Below are 19,258 nucleotides of genomic sequence, written 5' to 3'. Positions count from 1 at the left end.
TTCAGTGCAGTAGCTAAACTATTACTGCCCCAAGTCTGTTCAGAAGTCAATCCTATTGAATTCAATGGTAAATACTTTCCAGTAAATGGGATTACGACTGCAGCCTTAGTCCCTTTGCTGCCTAGAACTTATTTTGAGTAAACATGGGTATGAACAGGTTAATTTTAGTCTTCTACAGTAGCTCTAATTATGCAATTGCAGTAAAACCAATGGGATTTATAAAATATAATAATAGTAAAATAAATAATAACTATTATTATTATTATTATTATTATTATTATTATTATTATTATTATTATTATTATTTCTATACCACCTCCCTGCGAGGATCATAGGGTGGCTTATAATATAAAAACAAAACAAAAACACATGCCATAATAACAAACCAAAGCAATAATGCCCCACTCCACATACTCCAGTTTTAAAGGCCATAGATAGTTCAATTAGCCAAAGTCGTGGGAGAAGAGGAATGTTTTTTGCCTGGTGCCTAGGCAAGATATGTTACACAAGCCTCTCCAAGGACAGCATTTTACAAGCAGGTTGACTCATATGGAGAGAGGTTGTCCTTCAGGTATTGCAGTACTTGCACGTTTGCTTAACAGATATTTAAAAGACAAGAGAGGGATGGTCTCAAAAGTTGAATTTCAGAATTCAAAATTAAATTGGAATAAATAAATGCTGCTGAATTTTAGAAGTGGTTTCAAGTCTGCTATTGCATTGAAAACATTAGTAAAATGTGACAAATACAGCTGTTGGTAGTGTATCCCATTTGTGACTTCTTTGAAACCTTTCTATTTATTTTCATGAGCAGAGTCCTTCACAAGCTGTCGAAACCCAAACAGTACTACACATCAAACCAATTCACGCTACTGAGTGAATGTTGTGGGTGCATATACATACACACATCCCACCCCCCACCCCCAGCGTCCCTATGCACACTAGCTCTGCTTCTGGCTTTGGTGTGTGAGACGTCTAAATGTGTTCAGCTGGATGTGCTTAGAAGCTTCTCCACAATTGGGGACTGTGCAAGTTCCTTCCCCACTTTAAACCCATGTCTTCACTCTCGATTCTTGAACAGGGTTATAATATTGTTGAAAAGGCTCAGAGGATCTAATTTCAGCATAGCAACTATGACAATTATAGGCCTTTCTGAATTACCGTATTTTTCGCTCCATAAGACGCACCGGCCCATAAGACGCACCTAGATTTGGGGGGGGGGGGAATAAAGGGAAAAAAATTTATTTCCCCCCCAGGTGCGCTGCGCTACACCAGGAGCTTGGGGCGTGCGGAGCTCAGCGCGCCCCAAGCTTCTGCGTGCCGGCAAGGTCTCCGCTAGCGTGGGAGATCCGGGCGCCTCTCCCAGGGCTAGCGGACCCCTGCGCTAATCCAGAAGCTTGGGGCAGGCTGAGGTCAGCGCGCCCCAAGCTTCTGCGTGCCGGCAAGCAGTCCGCTAGCCCTGGGAGAGCCGCGGGGCTCTCCCAGGGGTAGCGGATCGCTGCGCTATACCAGGAGCTTGGGGCGTGCTGAGCTCAGCGCGCCCCAAGCTTCTAGGAGCGCGCAAGCAGTCCGCTGCCGCCCCAAGCCTCGCGCACCCGGCAGGAGGTCCCACCGGGTGCGCGAGGCTTGGGGCGGCAGCGGACTGCTTGCCCGCACCTAGAAGCTTGGGGCGTGCTGAGCTCAGCGCGCCCCAAGCTTCTAGGTGCGCGCAAGCAGTCCGCTAGCCTTGGGAGAGCCGCGGGGGTCTCCCAGGGCTAGCGGATCGCTGCGCTACACCAGGAGCTTGGGGCGTGCTGAGCTCAGTGCGCCCCAAGCTTCTGCGTGCGCGCAAGCAGTCCGCTAGTCTTGGGAGAGCCGCGGGGCTCTCCCAGGGCTAGCGGATCGCTGCGCTACACCAGGAGCTTGGGGCGTGCTGAGCTCAGCGCGCCCCAAGCTTCTGCGTGCGCGCAAGCAGTCCGCTAGTCTTGGGAGAGCCGCGGGGCTCTCCCAGGGCTAGCGGATCGCTGCGCTACACCAGGAGCTTGGGGCGTGCTGAGCTCAGCGCGCCCCAAGCTTCTAGGTGCGTGCAAGCAGTCCGCTGCCGCCCCAAGCCTCGCGCACCCGGTGGGACCTCCTGCCGGGTGCGCGAGGCTTGCAGACACTCGCCCGAAGCAGGGGGAGCCCTCCCGAGGGCTCCCCGTGCATCGGGCGACAGGCTGCCGCCCCAAGCCTCGCGCACCCGGTGGGACCTCCTGCCGGGTGCGCGAGGCTTGCAGACACTCCCCGCATGCGCTCTTCCGGCTGGGGAGGTGACGGGCGGCTATAGAGGCTCCTGCCATAGCCGCGCGTCACCTCTCCAGCCGGGAGAGGGTCGCGGGGGGCTTCTTTAGCCCCGTGCGCGTGCTCTCCCGGCTGGAGAGGTGACACGGGGCTGTAGAGGTTCCTGCCATAGCCGCGTGTCACCTCTCCAGTCGGGAGAGGGTCGCGGGGCTATGGCGTCTTCGCTCCATAGGACGCACACACATTTCCCCTTCATTTTTGAAGGGGGAAAAGTGCGTCCTATAGAGTGAAAAATACGGTATATAGTGAGGATGTGCCAGCCAGAGAAGAAGTGGAAGAATTGTGGCATACAGGGGGGAAATACTTGAGAGTATGCCCTTGACCTACCCAGTGATGGCTGTGCGATCTCTGTCACAGCATTGAGTCCAATAAGTAATTTTAGACTTTGAACCACATTGCAAATTAGCTGTAAGACTGGGATTGCTGGTGTGGTGGGACATGATGATCATGTGGGATGCATTCAAGCAAGTCCCTTGTCACAGTAAAACAGAGATAGTCAATCTTTTAAAAATGCTAGTTATAAGTAGATCCTGCCTCCTGTAGGGTTCCCAATGATCTCCATCCCGGCTGATCATTTCCACCCCAACTTAGCTTAAATAAGGCTGTAGTATTCATAATGCTGGCCCTGAGGAAGTCTCAAGACTGTGCCATGTCAGTGACTGAAGGTTTGACTTTGCTCTAAGATAAACTTCAGCATACAGCGGAGACGGTCCCTATTTTTGGTACCTGGTAAAGCACTGTCCTAGTTTTTTCTGCTGGACAACTAGGATACTTTTTAAAAATTGTTGGTGTAAGTTGCTAGAGTTGTTGTCAGTCTTTCAGTTTCTGCGCCTTCCTCAGTCTTCAAGAACTTAAATCTGTGCAGGGTGAACAGACACATCTTGTCTCTAGTGCACATGAATGTAAATACATGTACACAAGTACTAAGGACCCACTTCCCATATTTGAATTATTCAGAACATATTGCACAATCTCGTCTCCCCCTCCTGGTGTATCTGTACATCTGTAGTCAAGAACAAAAGCACACTCAGCTTTTAAATCCAGAAATGCTATACAGCAGGAGCAGTAGACCTTTCAACAATGTGTAACAGTTTGTGTATGAGTGTGTTGGGGAGACAGAACATTGAATACATGGTCCCTATTACCCTCTGTGAAATGGTGGAGGGTATGACAGTCCCTTAAAGGACTGTAAGCAGACTTATTTTCCACTTCTGTAGAATGCTAAACTAGGTTGACCTAGTGAAAAAAGGAGGTCAGAATTAAAAACTTTATAACCCATGACTCCTGCAGCACAGCTACAGCTCTTCTACTTTTTGCCATTAAACTCTGGGCTTCATAACTTTAAAAAAGTCTATGTGGCTTCCCTTTTCTTGTATTTTTTTCCTTGCCACTACTACAGTATTTGGTGATTTGGTAGACTGTCACTCTAATTCCTTTGTGTAGGAAAGGAGACAGCCAATTGATATAAAAGGTCAAAACTGTACTAAGAATACGCACTAGATTTCCTAGTTCCAAGGCATGAAAGCACAGAACCTGCTGTTTGCAGTGTATTTCCTACATTTTTTAAATTAATGAAAGTGTATGTATGACACATTAGATAACTTTCTATCAGATCATATAAAAGTCAGACTCTTGAACGTTGAGAACCCTTTCACTTTGAATGTAGACAACCGAATCACATGTTAAAGGCATGGGGATACAGGTTGGGAATAGAAAAGCCACTTATGGGCAGAGAAGTTCCTGCACTTAATAGAGTTTGAAACTTCCTTATGATGGTCTATAGACATGACATGGTGGGCAAGTCAAACTCAGGTGCCTCACACCAAGCATTTACAGCCCACTTTGGGAAATGTGCCACAGAGAGGCATTCAAGTGCCTATAATATGTAGCTTCTTAGTTGGTAGAGCATGAGATTTTTAATCTCAGGGTTGTGGGTTCGAGCCCCACATTGGGCAAAAAGATCCTTGAATGACAGGGAGTTGGACTAGATCATGGGGAGGCAAACTAAGGCCCGGGGGCCGGATCTGGCCCAATCGCCTTCTAAATCCAGCTCACAGGCGGTCCAGGAATCAGCATGTTTTTACATGAGTAGAATGTGTGCTTTTTATTTAAAATGCATCTCTGGGTTATTTGCGGGGCATAGGAATTCGTTCTTTTTTCTCTCTTCAAAATATAGTCTGGCCCCCCACAAGGTCTGAGGCACAGTGGACCGGCCCCCTGCTGAAAAAGTTTGCTGACTCCTGGACTAGATGATCCTTATGGTCCCTTCCAACTTTACAATTCTAGGATTCTAGGGGTAGTCTGCTCAGGTGTACATTTGTTAGTCAGCTATCAAGTGGCTAAAAAAACCTTATACCCACATTATTGCACTCACTATAAGCAGTTTTGTAATAGACAATTGTGATGGTTGATAAAGTAGACTTTAAGTATATATACATAGGTTTCTGCCTCCTGGTCCTTTCTTCCTCACAGTCCCTGTAGCAATCATTCCAGAAGCTCACTTTTAGATTATTTCTTCTCTAGAAACATTCCCAACAGAGAGCACAATGTGATTAAATAAGCACAGTAAAACAAATCTTTCTTCCTTTTTCACACCACCTTGGTCAGCATTTACAAAGATGGTACAAAAACTCTTTTGTCATGTTTATGGATTTTGTTAATGAGTTTTGTAACAGGGTCCAGTTTCCTTATTTTTTTTTTTTTTTTTTTTTTTTGCTTACCGTGGAACATCAGTGAGGTTAATGGCATTTTGGAGAGTTTAGAAAACCACAACAGGACTTTGTAAGGCCAGTCTACCTGGAAGTGGAGTGTCACGGAAGAAAAAGCACAGCATGTTTTATAATTACTTGATTGCTCCCAGTTCAGGTTTATACAGTCATCATGTGGTGATAGTGCTAAATTCAAGTTTCTTTAACATAGGTTTGAAATGTGTAAGTTTTATTTCCCCCCAGTAAATATACAATACACACTGAACATTACGATAACCAACTTTATGCCCATTAAACTTTGCTTCACTAACACATGAAACACATTAAGAGGTCATAATTATTATTTTTTTGTGACTGAACAAACTGTTGCCAATGAACAATTTTATAAAAAAAATGTAGAAAACAGTTCTAAGTGTTGCCACTACACCCCTTCCTTAAGACACATTATGCACAAGAAATATTTTCAATTATAAAAAGGAAAAAAGTTCTTTTAAAAAAATGTTAAATTACATTACATTTTAAAAAATATGTTCTGTGATTATTTGAGGTTCACTGAATGGGTGAGAGACAGAGAGATGGAGAAAAAGAGAAAGCTTCACTGTTGAAATAATGGGGTTTTGTTATACATAAAAACTCCTCTTTATAGTAGCCTATAATAGCCAGTGATATTCTAGTACTCCACAGGTTTAATACTGACACAAAACTTCCCAACTGAAGTGATGAATACACATATGAAGGAACCTGGGACGGCTACTTTTACTCAGACTAGATTTGACAAGAAATCGGCTAGTAAGGTGTTCCACCAAAGCTCAGCACAGGTTTCTAAGAGACAATTAAAACATTAAGGAAGATCAAATAGTACAGTCCTCAGGGGCCTGTACAACTTTAGAATGCAAATATTTCAATGTGCTCTTGAAGTTTTCCTACATATAGAAAGTTTGTGATAACTGATATATTTCAAAGGTAGAACAGGACTCTGAGGACTCCACCATATACATATTGTTATGAGATCAGTTATGAGATCAACTTCTCATCGTACCTGAAACAGCAGTATGGGTGCAACTACCACCGTGGCTGCTCTCATCGCGTGTGGTTAGGCCAGGCTGCATGGTTATGTTCTGTAGTAGTGACATGCTACCTACTAGGGTCAGTAGCACCAGCATACATGCAATCCACCTTAGCTACATTGGTGGAAAACAGTTTTAAATCCAAACCCTTTATTCAGTTAGTATGGCTTCTAGTTTCTTTTCTCTCCACCCAGTCTACTACACATGCCAGATATTATCATGTATCACTGTCTCAGCTCTTGTCATCTCAGGAACCAATTTGCATTTGGATGCTCTTATTTTTGAAAATTAATTACTGTTCTGTAGTTTCAGCACAAGTCTTAAGATGTGCCTAGAAATCTAAGTCACCTGGTAGTTTTTTAAAAAAAGGTTATATGAATCCTTTATAAAATTGCAATCCACAGAAGCAAAAATTGAGGCACATACTATTCTGACTGGAGAGGAAATAACTTATCTCAGGTGAGATGGGAGTTGGGGTAAGGGTAAGGGAGCATCTAGACTCAGCCCAGGAATGGCTTTTCCCATTACTTCCCAGTACAACTAGTGCTGTCCAAGGCTGCTGAAGGAAACTCACAGCAGCGGTCATCAGATTAAGTAATAAGGGGGAAAGAGGCATGCAGACTGAATCAAATGCCCCTCGGTGTTATTCCTGCCTAACAACGGATGAGTGCTTTATTCAGTTCTCTAGCATAGCACCTATCTGATTTTAGGGTTGGGGCATGGAGACTATGCTCCATTGCAGATACCGCTGTGTCAGGTGCTGAGATAGGTTGCTAGAGTTGTGGAGTTTCTCCCCTTAGTAGCAGCTTACTGTGTCTTCATTACATGGATCTGTGTACAGAAAACAATGTTTGTACCCAGAATACTACTGCTGGAACATGGTGTCAACACATTAACATACTGAATTTAGGAAAGAGAAAAGAAATGTCAGTTTTTATACATTTGTTGAATATTTCTGTACATTTATAAAATAATGGCTTTAACTATATCCAGCATTTCAATAAGCAGGAACATTACATAAATTCCTTGGTCACATACACACACAAAATATTTATCCTTGATTTGATGGGGGTTTTTTTTGGTTTGCCAGTGCCCTGACGTTACGTAAATGAGATAATTTTATATTTGCAGTTTAGAATTGGTAATGACAATGTTTTATCTTAACAGCAATCTCTATGCAATGTAATAAAAAGCAGCATATAGCTAGCAGATTTTTTTCTAAAAGTGTATGTCACTTACAACAGTGTGAGAGCCAAGGCAAAGTATTAAAACAACATGGACTGATAGTAAGTAAAACGTGTTTAAATGCAAGTGTGTAATAATGATGTGACTGAATGACATAAGCTCTGTGATGTAAACTTCAAACAAAATATTTAATGCATTTGATATACATTTACAGTATTTCTAACAGAGAAATAAAAATACTGTAGAGGAGTTGGCGAAAAACATGAGAACTAATGATGAGACAGGATGCTTTTGTTAATGTCCACTTACAGAGAGTTTGGTTTATTGAAAAAGTGTATAAACATGCATCATGTTTTCATAAGAAGAGGCTTGAAATTTACTCATCAAAAATAGGTCAAATATGTTTTCTTTTCTTTGTTTCTATCCAGTTTCCAATAATGTACTGAATTGGCAAAAGACATATTAAATTCAAAACCGATCATAAATTTACCATTGTTTTCAAACATTTTAACCCAAGATTTAAGGTACAAATGAATTGGGTTGCAGTTTGTGACAATTTTAGATAATACAACACAAAAATATGTTTAGAATGCATAAAAACAATTATGCCATGGATTTCAAGTGATACAGCTCTACACTTCCATTGTACTGTACATGTATTGGAAAGATGAACTAAGATAGTCGAGCTTTTTTGGAAGCAGCTTGGATTTCTCAATCATAAATTGCACCTTTAACTCTTGCTAGGTATTCCTAGCTCATATGGTTCATGTTTCCTGGAGGGGAGAGTGACTCAAGCATAGTAATTTTTAAAACTATAGTATTAAAGAATAGCTTTAGTGAAACACCTTAACTTCCTTCCTTTGTTAGCAAGATCAACTGTGTTGAACAAAGGAAAACTGATACTAAGAAGAGAGGAGGCTTTTGTGTTCCCGTCTGGTCTTGAAACTCACACCTCCATCATTTGACCCCTTTTTTAATGGTAAAAGCAACACGTTGCTTATTATTTCATATAGGATTCCATCCCTGATGCCCCAATAAGCCTTTGCTAACATCAGTTTGCCAGTCATCTTCCTAATTCTACACCCAATGGAAAACCACCTAACATAATTCATTACATCCAGCATTATCCAACATAGCTTACAGTACATAGACTCCTTTCACATTCAGACTTTTATTTTCTTCTTCTTCTTCATGTCACGAGGAGTAAGAGTTTTGTGCTTATCACCAACAAAAAAAAATTGCAGTGCAAACTTTAAACATAAAAAGTTACACAATTAAAAGTTATTATATGGCACCACAGCCTATTAATTCACATATAATACAACAGACCAATAAGAACAGACAATAATATGAACATAGCTAAAAAGAAGGTGAGCTTGCATAGCAATGCAATAAAAAGAAATTATATACAAGGGAACTGTTTCATCCTGCAGGGTGATTTTTTTTCTCTCCTTTATATATGCTTGATAAGAAATAGATTAAGGTGGAAGGTGTAGTATAGAGAAGAACACAGGTAGAGTATCTGTGGGATATGTGTGGCTGTGTGTCTTTACATTGCATTTACAGTTCTTTTAATAAGTAAGTACATAAATAAAGAAAATGTTCATTGCACTGTTTTAGTGTCATCACTTCCATGAGTTCAGACCTTGATGGCCCTTGAGAGCAGCTTGAGATGTTTCTGTTCCAACTACTCTGTTAAACAAAAAGCAAGAACATTATTATGTTTTAAGATACTTTACTTTTAACTTCTATGCATATATCATTCAGACATATATTTTACAAGCAGACCATAAAAATCATTAACCTTCTGATTGGTTCAAATGATAACTTTTGTTAAAGTGAATGCTATTGTAGGGACTGTTTATTTTTTACAGTATTCATTTTTGGAATGTAAACTGTAATTGTACGTTTTCCAATTATTTTCTCAGTGAATGCAGCACCAAAATGTGAAGTTCTTCATAGAACAGCGATACCTATTACCCTCCTGACACAACACAGCATAGCTGTCTTTTAGAAAGCAAATGTATGTATGCAGAATTTTACCTCTTCTGCTTTTTGTTGAGGAAATGTAAAAACTGCAAGTGCTCAATGACAATGCTTTTGAAGGAACCCTATGAATTGTTCAGTTAGTTGTCATTCAAATGGGGAATCGGAGTCTGAATTGCTAAACTCCAGGTAGCAGATGGAGTGTCATATTAGTCAGTGTTTTGTTACGTGAAAAAATCCCTGCATATAGAAGAGTTCTAACCTAGCTTGAGCCCTCAAATGCCAACTTTCTGTGTGGAGGAATTTTTTATTTATTTTTGTCACTGGAGCCTTCACAATGTAGTCTGTGTAACCTCCCATACATATGTGGGGTGGGTGGGAGTCCTTGTTTGGCTGCTCTTTTATTCACAGAATATTTTATTCCTTTTCTCTTTCACACTGCATGCTTTCCAGCTTTTAAATGTTGTATGTGTATTTTGAACACCACTCCCAGGAGTAGACACATGCTTTCCCTCCCTGAATGTGCAAGCCACAGTTACAACACAGTAAAGCTAATCTGTCTGCCCCCCCCCTCCCCCCCGGTCTCCTAGCACTGGTTTCCTTATGGTGATTCATGGTGAACTGTACTTTTATCAAATGTGATGTACAGTGGTGCCTTGCAAGACGAAAAGAATTCGTTCCGCGAGTCTTTTCGTCTTGCGATGTTTTTCGTCTTGCGAAGCACGGTCCGTCACAACTGCGCCTCTTCAAGCGGCTTTTAAAAAAAAGCGCAAGACGTTTTCGTCTTGCGAAGCAAGCCCATAGGGAAATTTGTCTAGCGAAGCAACGCAAAAACAGAAAACCCTTTCGTCTAGCGAGTTTTTCGTCTTGCGGGGCATTCGTCTTGCGAGGCACCACTGTAATAACAAGAATGTTTATTTTATTACCTACCCTTCACACTAAGGTCCCATGGCTGATTACAATGTTAAAACACAATATTAAAAACAGTTTAAAATCACTTAAAATCTCCTGCACTGAACACTCTCCCCTAAATACAGTGGACCCTCTGGATACAAATTTAATTCGTTCCAGGGGTCCATGCATATCCCGAAAAATCCGTATCCAGAGGCGCCACTTCTTCGCACGGTGCGATAGAGCAATTCTGCACACGCGAAAGCGACAAAACCCAGAAAAATACTTCCGGGTTTGCCGCTTTCATAACCCAAAGTTTACGTTACTTGAGAGTAATGTAACCTGAGGGTCTACTGTATGCCAACATTTCATCGGATGACAGGAATAGCAACTCACTCTTCTATCCATTCTGAACGGAGAAGACATCCCTCTGTGAGTGCAGCAGTGGTTAATGTAGGTGTCTCTTCCCCACAGAGATGTGGGGGTGGTGTGGTGCAGGTCTGCATGATTTTGCGACCCTGATTCTTTTCTGTTTTTTTAGGTGTGGCAGTAATTTTGTGTTATGCCATGCCTCCCATAGCAGCCATTTTCTGTATGGCTCTCTCATGGAAGTTATTTTTAATTGGTGCCCACAGGATCTTCCCAAGATTCAAAATGTGCCTAAATTGTACAAGCCTTAAAATTATTTATATATATATATATTGACATTTTGTATTGCATCTCAAAAGAGGCTTACATAATTCGCCAGAAAACTGTCCTTGACTGCTTGATCCAACATATCCTACGTCAATGAGATCACTGGTGTTACGTTGGTGACCTCCCCGCATGACCTCGCCTTTCCTGGGTCCAGTTGATCCTTTAGAAGATGCTGTACCTGAAGAGCTATGTCCACCTGGGGATGGGAAACTAGGCTTGCTATATGGCACCAGTGCCTCTTCTGAAAATACAAATGGTATATATTATATACATATATAAAAGATACATGGGACTAGCTTACTCATGGGAGATTAAAACTTGTTGAATAATTTTACACCACCTAAAAACCCAAAATCTTACCTACCATCTAAAATGCTGTATTAGAAAAGTCTGAACATTGGGAATAGGTATGTCTCACTTTGAAAATGGCGACTTGAGCAACTAAAATTTGGTGGATGTGCACACTGATAACTAGAAATTTATGAAATGGAAAACTTAGTACTCCTCTCCCTCGAAATAGGAGAAAGAAAGTATACATTAAAATGGTTATACAGTATTTTCACTGGAAAGCTACAAAGTGGAACACAAATAAGAGCAAAAGGGGTGGTTGGCACGAGTGAAGGGATTTGTGGAGGCAAGCCATGTCATCAGCAACAACGCAGAAGCCAGCTATGCATTGATTTTGAAGAGCCTCTGTATGCATAGATACTTATGTACAAAGGTTTCTTCTGTGCAAATACTGGTTTCAACTACATATCACTGGAATAAGTAGTTCACATGGCTAAAAGATTGAGAGCTCAATCTTAGCCCTTCCCCAAATGTTGATGACTGAAGGGGGTTAGGACAGTGCATAGATGTCTCTCCACTAGCATAGAGGAAGCTGGCAGTTATTTGTCAGTGGTAGCAAACAGAGAACTCTGAAATGGGAAGTTTGCAAGGTGGTGGAGTCTGAACCTTTACTACAAACCTGGAGGTGCCATGCTGTGGTAGGGTGGATGGCAACACTTTGTACTATGGCCAGTGTAAAAATGGGCAGGGCTTGGGATGTGACCGTAGATCTATCATACCATTCTCATCTCCCCCCACACCAACCCACTTAGGATTGATCCATCAGCTAGCAGTGGAAGACATTCCTGACAAATAATGTAAATGAAATATACACAATTACCGTTTGTATTTTGGTATATAAGGATCTCTCTATTATTGACATATAGAGAAAAGTATCAACTTGTTTACAGTGAATTTGGAAACTAAGTTAGATTTTGAAGGAAACCATTTTTGCATGCATATTGGAAACCACATATTATCATATCTTCATCTAAGTTTATGAATTGGCATGTCCTAATTATAAAAAACCAAGATTCATTATGGAAAAAGCATGATGAATCATAGATTGCTTAATTAAATGATACATAAACGATTTGCAGAATAATAAGGCCAAAATTATAGTTTCCTTTAAGCTTGCTGAAATGCTGCTCTTTCCCCCTCACTTAAATTATGGTAACATTATTTCAATCAATTAAGATAAAGAACTATAGAATCAGCTAATTTAATTAGCTTCCTGGTGTTATTTCCAAAGATATCAAGCACATGGGAAATTACTTCATTGGTTTATATTCTGTATAGGGAAAATCTTGCTTGACAAACAATTACTGTCCTTGAGAACAGATTGCTGTCCTTGAGACCCAGGTCCCCATTCACGATATGTGAGCAGAGTCTACGGGATCTCTTACAAACTGGGAGAAAGTTTCAGCCCAGTTTAAGCAGTTTTGCAGGTACTGATTTCAACAGGAGACGTAACTTTCTATTGATTAATTTTGCAAGTGCTTAACTTTAGCTAGATCATACATCAGGTGTTGACCCCCCACCAGGACTGGCCTACTCTCTTAAGAGGTGCTTGAGAGTTGAGGAACAGGGGAAGCTGCTTCTGCTTAGACTTTCAGTCTGTCTAGCCAAGCAGCTTTCCAAGGCAACAGACAGAAATGCCTTATAGCTCTGAAGTACAAATTTGTGAAGCTGCTTGATAATGAACCTGGGACCTCATAGTGCAAAGGACCACTAAGCTATAGAAGGACCAATCGCACAAGGAGGCAGAATCAGGCAGCCTTCCTTTGATGCAGAATGTGTGAAGAATGGACAGCACAGGGCACCAGACTCTCAATGATTAGCTTATCATTATATTTTTACCACTTTGAGTGGTGTAATTTGAAGTTTTTGACTCAGTTACCCACACACAAATGTTATTAGCTATGTCTGCTTAGAGGGAAATTGACATACCCATATGGTCAGAGGCTTTTAAATCAACACAGTTTAGCAAGGTAATTGTTTTAGTCAGTGCTTCTCAAGTGAGCAAAGCATTGGAGCTAACCTAAAATATCAGTACAAATTTACCAGTGAAATCTTTAGATTTTGTTGATATAGAAAGTTCATTACCCACAAGGGGCAAATATATTTCTGTTACCACATCGGAAAACTTATGTTCCCAGTTAAGTAGTGCGTGAAGTTACCATATTGGAATCCAAGATGGTGGTAATGAGTTCATATTTGGCCAATATATCATCTTGCCCTAGGTAGTATTTCAAAGTACAAAACCAACACTGCATGAACCAAGGAGAACAGTCATAGCAATTGCCAACATCATCATATTTGGAATCAAAGATGACTGCCACAAGTAAGTTACAGTTGTGTTTATTATGTGATACTCAAGAACTTTGCAGAGTTGCTGTTCCACATTTTTCCATTTTAATTGAATGAAAGCCTCTGAAGGAGATGGTCAATAAAAAAGGGCAAGTTTCTTGTTCTAAAATAAATGCAGCTGCTGGAATTTGGGAACTTATTCAGCTGCTGAATTCAAACTTGTTTTGGCAGAATTCTTGACAGGTTGTGCCTTGAGTTGATCCGCCAGTGTAACATTCTAAAAAATTCATTTGGCACAATTTATGCTAGTTACTTTATGCAGAAACAGAAACAAGGTGGAAGATGAAGGGAACCCATACCATCAACAGTATGTGAAGAAAGTGATAGGATATCAAGCTGATCATCTGTTCCAACTGTCCGTACTTGTGTGTGTGTGTGTGTGTGCGCGCACACACACACATCTGTCAAAGGGTGCAATCCACAAGGGATGGGGAGGAACATGAGAATGTAGGAATGCTCTGCAGCCCTCTATCCAGTTCTAGGTTTAAATTATCTTGTCTTTTTAACTTTAAAAGCTTATGTCCCTCACATTGTTTCCAAATAATATAAAGTATTTTCTTCTGGCTTGGGGGTGCGGCAGAGAAATGTGAGGGTTTAGGATCCTGGCATACTTTCCTTTTTTTGGCCCTACCTGCGTCTGAGCTCCAACATTGGTTGAGCCACGGCTTTGGCAGGGTTCATAGAGCCAGAGAGGGAGACGTTGTTTCCCCCTCTGCAAGCTCAGATCTCTGTCTCTGGAATCAGAGATGGCTATCCATGATTTTGTATGGTTTCTGGGACAGTCTCCTACAGCCCACAGGACTGCAACCCCCCCCCAAATCTTTTCATTTGAACAACTGAATGCAACAGACAAGCTGACAAAGAATACTTGAATGGTTTGTTGATGAATACCTAATAGCTGTTAAGACATTTAATGATTCTGAGTGCTGGTGTGAGGGGGGAAAGGAATAACGGGTGACAATCAGCTGAGTTTTACTCAGGGTAGATCTATTCAAATTAATGGACCTTAGTCATGTTCATTCAATATTTACTGTTGAAGAAGGTGTGGTGATCTTTGCTAATTTCCTCTGCTGCAGAAAATACGATCCAAAGAATGGAGAACCATCCAAAACATTATGGTTCAGGAAAGAACAGAATGAAAGTTGTAGGGCGCAGGTAGAAATCAGCAAAAATCGTCTCACCGCTTCTTATATTAGTGGAGATGTTTGCTGCATAAAAAGCTTTTTCTATGAGCACAGCAGCAGCATTGGATTTCACCCAGTATTCCTACATTGATTATGTTAGCAGTGGTGTCTGCTGGATGAAAAGCTGTTCTGCAAGCAAAATGGCAACATTTGATTTCACCCACCGAGTTTATCAATGAGAAGTTCCATGTTTTAACCCCCCCCCCAAAAAAAAACCCACACACCTGTGAGTCCAAAATGGCTTGATTCCGAGCTTTTTGCAAGGTTACAGACATAAATGTGAGTACTGATGAGAATGCTGTTAATACAGGTGGGAGGTAAGGATGTTTGGTGCACTATATGCATGCAAAAATCCATTCCAGTGGGTTAAAGAAAAATATTCACAGCCAGTGTGTGTTCCATATGTATATATTCCTTGCATAAGATGTCAAGTACATTCCCCCCCTGCTGCATATAGCAGCATTATTAACTCCCAAAGGCATGCGTTCAGAATTTTAGTAGTTTAGGTGTATTCAAAAGCTTCACCATTGCAGGAGCAAACATTGAAGGTCAAATGTTAATAACAATCCTTTGACTGTTCCAATGTAAGCCTTGACCTTCACCGCCTGTAGGGGATCTTATAATGGAATATATTTAGGAAACTGCCTAAGCTGCTTTGAGAGGTGCAACTACACACCTGATCCAAATGCTTGTTTTTGCTGGCTTTGAAGTTCTGTGGAGCTTATCCATTCCTGGGTTTGCCGCTGCCACTCTAGTGACGTTCTAGCTTGACGATCCAAAGAGCTCTTTGTTTCATCTATGCTGGATGTATGCTGTCGTTCTAGAGAGCTTCCTTTTCTCTCTGTCGAACCTCCACGTTGGCCAGGGCCTATCTGCTGCCTTAAACCCTGACCAGGGGGTGGGTCTGGCGGTGGTGGAAGATCTAAAAATGTGAATAGACTCAGAATTTCAATGACATATTAGTTACATTTAAATTTTAGCGGAAAATGAAAGGATTGGAAAGACTTGACAAAATATAGTTATCCTACATTTTTCACTTGGTTTTAGACAATTGCTAGATGTTTTTGGCTGTAAATAACTGAACATGCCCTTCACCAGAAGAGTAATTTTTGTTGTGCTGCACTTGACAAGGTCAGTAAAAAAAAAAAAAGCTTTTATTTTCAGTAGATGGGGGTTGTTTCCTTTTTCATCCTGTTTGCTATGAAATAGTTTTGAAATATATATATTCAAAATGCAGATCACATGTACCCTATCAGTTAAATTAAAAGTGGCTTCATATGAAAGGTTTTCCAGAAGTTTTAACATGCACTCAAATGTTGAGTGAATTTGCAAATTGCTCTAAATATGTCCAGATTATAACACAACAGATTCTGGGAGGGTGGGAATCTTCAAATGCAAACTACTTTTTTTTAAAGAAGTCACCAGCCTGTGTTTAACTTCAAGCAAACTATACCCACGATAACATATATCAAATGTGTATGAGTTTTCCTTTATTTTTGAACCTTGCAATGGTGAAGAGACATTAGTAAGCACAATTATTCAACATTTCTTAGTTGCAATCCAACATTCTGTCCATGCTGTTTCAAAAAAAACCATGCAAGACTATTTACATACCACTGCTCACTAAATCCTCTTAGATAAACACAGGATTTGCAATGCTTTGAATCATGCCTCTGTGAAATATTTTCTATGCATGAACTTTATAGTTCTTTCCTTTTCTGAATTGGGGCTATAGCAGTACTCTCACATGTGCATGCCAGTTAATTTCTTTGCCCATGCAGCACTCTTGACCATCTTTGAGAAGATGACTGTACCATAGTTGGACCCACATGTTACTATGGGGAATCAAGAGTCTTCTGGTTCTATCCATATATAGTTTTGGTATATGCTGATATTTCTGCACACAAATCTATACCCAGGATGGTCAGTAGGAGTAAAGTGGATGGGAAAGAAACAGCTGGTGTTAATACTTGTGAACCAGCCCTAATGGTGGAACAGATACTCGGGTATTTGGAGCATGACAACACCATTTTGTCTCATGGAGGCAGCTGTCTGCAGTCTAATTAGTTATTCAAAATAATTGAGACAATAAATCTTCCCCATGCCTATCCTACATGGCAATTTTCTCTTTGATTCATATAATGCTGAAAACACTTGTGCCGTTCATTCAAGCACTTTAACAATTGAGGTAGTAACTTTCGAGTGAATGAACCTTCAAATATCACAGACATTCCATATTGCCTAATATTCCTTTGTGTGCAGTGTTTTCAATGAAAGTTGTTCACACATTTAGCCACCAGTAATGTACACTTGTATTCAAGTTTCCCTTTCTCACTGGGACTGGATGCTGCACCTGCAGGAGACTAACCTTAATACAACAAGAACTTCCATCTTGATGTAAATAGCAGCTTTATGGAGGGGGTGAAGATTTGCATTGGAACTGAAGCAGAGGGGGAAAGGGTTTAAACTCCACCCCTGCCTCCTACAACCCCCACCCAGAGAGTCTCCATACAGCTATCTGCATTCCTAAAGTGTCATGTAACTTAAAAAGCATCACGTGTAGTTAGGCCCAAGAGGTTCTGAGGTATTTTTGTTTTTCAGGTTTGGTGGCAGGAGCTGCCTGGGGTCAAACTGGAAACCTTAGGGGTGGCCTGTGTGCTGCTGCCCCATGTGGTGAGCCACTGAACTGCAGATTGCAGCATCTTACTAGGCAGATTAGCATCCTAAGGCCTCAGGTAAGTTTATTTATTTATTTATAACAAAACATTTTTATGCTGTTTGATTTATTAAAAAAATTATTAAGATGTTAACAAAAAGAATAGAACAAAGAAATTATCACAAAAAACAACCATTTAAGACATTCGAAAGATAATTAAAATAAATGATAAACTAAAAACAGATTAAAATACCTATCAACAGTCTACATATATGGGTAGGCTTGTCTGAACAAAATGCTTTTAGCTGATGGTTTTAGGTAGTAGTTGGTTCCTCCTGGAGAGAAAGGACGATAGGCAGGCTAATGGCTCACTATATGATGCAGTCACATACAGTCCCAACGGTTACCCATTTCGGCATCAACAGCTATTGACCTCTAGTGAAAAGCATTTGTGGACAGTACCTCTTTGACAATAATAACAGATTTACTGAACAGACTACTCATTTGGTCAGTATTCTTGCTCCCACTCGTGTAAACATGAAGAGGATCATAATAATTTGTAGTTTTTTCTCCATGGTGCTTTAAGAGTCTGTTGCTTCAACCAAAATTGTGAGACATTTCTTATAGCTTGATATATTACTACAGTGACTTAAATAGATTTTCAGTGCTTTTTGAAATTGTCTTTCAATTTACTTTCCTTTTCTCCCCTTAGTTATTCTAAATGTAGAGTGACAGAATAGCTTTTTGGATTTGACCTATAAAAGGTAGTTTAGGATACAGGAGAGGGTAAAATGAGTTTGTAGTGCATAGGCAAACATTATTTGTAACTTGTCAAACAAGGAGTGCCAAATTATTTCCTGTAAACGACAAATGCTGAACCATAATATATGGGCATGGAGCTATGGCATCTTGCACATAACCGTGCATCTTATGACTATCTTTGGTTGTTCTCTTTCAGTGAGGTTTTATCCCCATTGGGGTTCATATAGTCAGTAAAAACATATTTGTCTGAAACACCTAGAATTTGCTGACTGCTGCTTGCATTGGTTGGAATTCAGCCAAGTCATCAGAAGCTGCATCTAATGACAGCACAATTCTGGAAAGAGAAATTTGCAAGCCAATTAGTACATTAATGTAATATTATTGGAGAGTGGTGGCTTTTCTCCCAATTCAGTAATTAGGGAACTGGGGATTCTGATATTTCATGACAGCAAAAACTTCAACTGAGCCTAAATGTGTTCCCATTTGACTCACCTTGGATTAGTGTGAACAGTGTGAGAGATTACCCAGTGTGACTGAAAACAACAGTCATTAGTTTAGACTTTTAAAAGAGCTTAATGTTGCTAACTCTCTAGCAGTGCACTTTAATGGAAATCTCAGTTAATTGCAGATGATACCCAGGGAAAGAAATTGTGAATAAAGAAAATTGTTTCATGTTCACTTGTGAACTGACTGTGTTTGGGCATTATATGGTTGACTCCCCTTCGCCCCTCAGTCTATAATGTAATCAATCTAATACTTTTGCCACTGATTTTGATAGGATGGTCGATAGTAAATCATAAGTCGCCAGAAAGAAACTCTGATTATTTTCCTCTTATGCCAGTCTTTCTGTATTTGGCGACCTGATTGCATTCCAAACTATCTGGAGGGCTTTGTGTCAATGCATAAGATTTCTCTCCTTCCTACCTTTCGTTCTGTTGTTTGGTAGGGTTGCCATAGTTCAAGAAGTAAAAATCTGGGCACCCTCAAAGTTGTTCGGCTTTTTTATCACCTTTCTCAAGGTCCTTAGCATTTAACAATCAGTTCTTCCTCTCCATTTCCCACCATCTGCTCCATAAGTAGGTCGTCCTTCCCTTGAGTGCAGATTTCCCT

At 40.7% G+C, this 19,258-nt stretch overlaps 2 protein-coding genes across 34 annotated transcripts in view; one reads left to right on the top strand and one right to left on the bottom strand.

Moving 5' to 3' along the window:
- The window catches only part of LOC308590039 (uncharacterized protein), a 277,805-nt gene that overhangs the window by 255,278 nt on the left and 3,269 nt on the right, over positions 1–19,258 (top strand). For 2 of the 12 annotated variants that reach the window (XR_014009603.1, XR_014009609.1), the window contains exons 3-8: positions 9,205–9,299; positions 12,476–12,624; positions 13,420–13,520; positions 14,831–15,009; positions 15,778–15,861; positions 17,332–17,465. The gene's annotated coding sequence lies outside the window, so the exon portion shown is untranslated. Of the gene's footprint in view, positions 1–2,847; positions 4,636–7,258; positions 7,378–9,204; positions 9,300–12,475; positions 12,625–13,419; positions 13,521–14,830; positions 15,010–15,777; positions 15,862–17,331; positions 17,466–19,258 lie in introns of those variants that run through there. The other 10 variants (XR_014009614.1, XR_014009604.1, XR_014009605.1 and 7 more) reach the window with 10 other exon arrangements.
- ROBO2 (roundabout guidance receptor 2) overlaps positions 7,566–19,258 on the bottom strand; it is an 839,550-nt gene continuing 827,857 nt past the window's right edge. For 16 of the 22 annotated variants that reach the window (XM_081199575.1, XM_081199595.1, XM_081199593.1 and 13 more), the window contains 3 exons: positions 15,407–15,652; positions 10,890–11,090; positions 7,566–8,968 (listed from right to left, as the gene is read on the bottom strand). In XM_081199575.1, coding sequence (XP_081055701.1) covers positions 8,967–8,968; positions 10,890–11,090; positions 15,407–15,652 — 449 coding nt within the window. In that variant the 3' untranslated portion in view covers positions 7,566–8,966. The remainder of the gene's footprint in view (positions 8,969–10,889; positions 11,091–15,406; positions 15,653–19,258) is intronic. The other 6 variants (XM_081199578.1, XM_081199585.1, XM_081199582.1 and 3 more) reach the window with 1 other exon arrangement.

This window comes from Podarcis bocagei, assembly GCF_964188305.1.
Source record: "Podarcis bocagei genome assembly, chromosome: 6".
Lineage (NCBI taxonomy): Eukaryota > Metazoa > Chordata > Lepidosauria > Squamata > Lacertidae > Podarcis > Podarcis bocagei.
The sequence above is the reverse complement of the archived record's forward strand: the minus strand, read 5'-3'. Positions and strand labels throughout refer to the sequence as shown.